Source organism: Thermobia domestica, chromosome 5 (assembly GCF_964235325.1).
Source record: "Thermobia domestica chromosome 5, izTheDome1.hap1.1, whole genome shotgun sequence".
Taxonomy (NCBI): Eukaryota; Metazoa; Arthropoda; class Insecta; order Zygentoma; family Lepismatidae; genus Thermobia; species Thermobia domestica.
In genome coordinates this window covers 264,306,111-264,308,815 of record NC_137458.1, presented here as the reverse complement: position 1 = coordinate 264,308,815, position 2,705 = coordinate 264,306,111, and the positions used below count along the sequence as shown (strand labels likewise).

Below are 2,705 nucleotides of genomic sequence, written 5' to 3'. Positions count from 1 at the left end.
AATAATTCCAAACCTTGAGACATGAAATCAAGCAATGGACTGTAGAAATACAGTTATGTATACGATTAAAAATCAAAAAGTGTGAATATAACTGACATATTAACCAAATAATAATATCTGGGTAGCAGAAATACCTTCCTTTATAGAACATCAGTTCAGTATTTATTTACTATTAATTGAAGAGTACTAAGAGAACACTGAAATAATATCTTATTAATATGGAATTTAACTTAACAATTTAAAAAAAATATAAAATAAAACTGAAATAGTAATGTTCCTTCTATCTATTTACAGATATTGTCTTTGCCTTGAAATGAAGATTACAATTTTCGCAATGGTTTTGCAAGTAATTGTCACCACAAGCGTATACACGAGTGATGTTAGTAAACAACAAAACATGCACATTGAGTCAGACAAAGTTATCAGTCGTTGTTTGTTGACCATCATAGAGAGAACAAACCACCATGGAAGAACTTTAGTTGTGTTTCAAGAGAAAAATTTCCAATTTTCAGATATTTTCCTGAGAAAGTATAAACAGTTGGTGATAACACTCCAAAATAATGTTCAACCAAATGACCTCGTTAAGAAATTTGCTCCGCTAAGAAATATAAGATACGCTGTCTATTTCTTTATCCTATTCAAAGAAGTTAACATGTTTCATAACATGATTAATAATTCAAGAGCTTTATCTTTCTGGAATCCAAGATCAAAACTCATTGTTGTTTCAACATCACAGAATTTCTCCTCAGCAGATGTTCGTGAACTGTTCAAACAATTTTTAGAGAGAGACATATTTAATATCATATTGGTCGTTTTTGGTCGAGAAGTTCATTCTCTAAACATATACACGTATTTCCCTTTTGTCGATAATTGCGATTCGAATCTTAAAGTGATTCTCTTAGACGTGTATAAATTTAATAAACTTAAACGTAATGTAGATTTGTTTCCTCCGAAATTAAAGAACTTACATCACTGTCCATTAGCAATCGCTTCTCATAAAGGTCCACCTGGGTATATAAGTGGAAGAGATTCGGAAGGTAAACTCACTTTAAGAGGAAAAACCGGGAAGTTAATAGAAGTTTTATCCCAGAAACGCAATTTCACGCTCCGTTTAAATGAGTACCACAGAAGCAAACTTCCTCATGTTGTAAGAAGTTTATTGACTGGATTATATGACATAGACATGACAATTTACAGTTGCAATGAAGTGCTGTGCTTGTATGTAGAATGTGCATGTATCAGCGATTCAGGTGACGCTATTTTCATTGCTCCTACGCAAGGCATCTACCCTCAGTGGATGAATGTATATTTCCCATTTCACCCTAATATTTGGATTTCAATATTTTGTGCCTACATAATTAGTTCTATGGCTACAAACATGATACAAAAAAAGGTCTTACGTAGAATGATGCCTCTCTATTTGACATTACTTAACAATCTGTCAATTCTGTTAGGAATATCGACCAAACAACCTGAAAATATCCCTATAATGAGAGTAATGTTCTTGTTGTGGGTTTTTCCTTCATTTGTGATCCTCACCTGCTACAGTGTAAAGTTGTTTAGTTTTATGACAGTTCCAAAGAAATATCCTCCTATTAATACTTTGCAAGAGATGGTGGAATCTGGAATTATGGTTGGTGGCTTAATTACACAAAGAGGTTTCTTTAATTCATCATCACCTGTACTGAAAGCAATAAATGATAATTATGTTCCAGTGTCTACAGTCCTTGAAAGATTCGAGAAAATAATCAAAACAAAAAATTATGCATTCTTTTGGAGTAAAAGTTACTCTGAATATTTGAGCTACAACCAATCTTTTACTGATTTGGATGGACATCCCTTGTTGCATATAGTTTCAGAAAAGGTTTTTACTTTTCCTGGCTGTGTTTATTTTAAAAGAGGATCTCCATTTGTAGAGGAGTTCAAATATATTATCAATAACTGTTATTCCGCTGGTCTAGTTGAAAAATGGCACAATGAGGTACTGTTTTCTGTTTCTCTCCATGGATCTACAAAATTAGAACAAGGCAGGCGAAGACCGTTTGATACTTCTGATATGCTTGGAGCATTTTTGATACTATTGTTTGGATTGCTAATAGGTTTGATTATATTTATAATTGAATCTTTGAACCAAGGTGGAAAAAGACAACGAATTATGAAACTGTGTAGGCCATAAGAGACTGTTAAAGATAGAATGGACAATGAATTCTATAATAACTTCTTCTAATATATTTTCATTGCCACGCCTTTGGGACAACAATTAATACATATCAGAGGTAAAAATAGATCTGGCGAGGTAAGGGGACGGATGATATCACGCCGTACCCTGTGCCTATCTGTGCCCATTGTAATTGTGTAGGAAGTGCAGAGATGCCACATATATTTTCTAGAAGTGAGGGAACGGCGTCTCCCCGCATTCCCCCTTACTTTTTCCCTTGATATATATTTCTCCCATTTCGTTATACACCCTTCATATTTATATATTTTTCTGAACTTTCTATTCAATCAATACAGTTAAACCGTCTTATGTGTTCAGACGAATGTAACTGTTTCCTTTATATGGAATCATTATGAAGGTGTGTATCTTGGTTTTGATATTACTACATAAATGATTGTAATAATATGTCAATGACACAAGCACAGAGGAAGAGAATTAGAAATACTTATCAAACTTCTTTTACTAGCAATTTTATATGTTATGAGAA

The 2,705-nt window shown here is 33.2% G+C and overlaps 1 protein-coding gene across 1 annotated transcript; it reads left to right on the top strand.

The window, feature by feature from the left end:
- Positions 1–334: 334 nt before the first annotated feature.
- LOC145685514 (uncharacterized) lies at positions 335–2,176 on the top strand. The gene has a single exon (XM_081757911.1). The coding sequence runs from the start codon at positions 335–337 to the stop codon at positions 2,174–2,176; it is 1,842 nt and encodes a 613-aa protein (XP_081614037.1).
- The last annotated feature ends 529 nt before the right edge of the window (positions 2,177–2,705 follow it).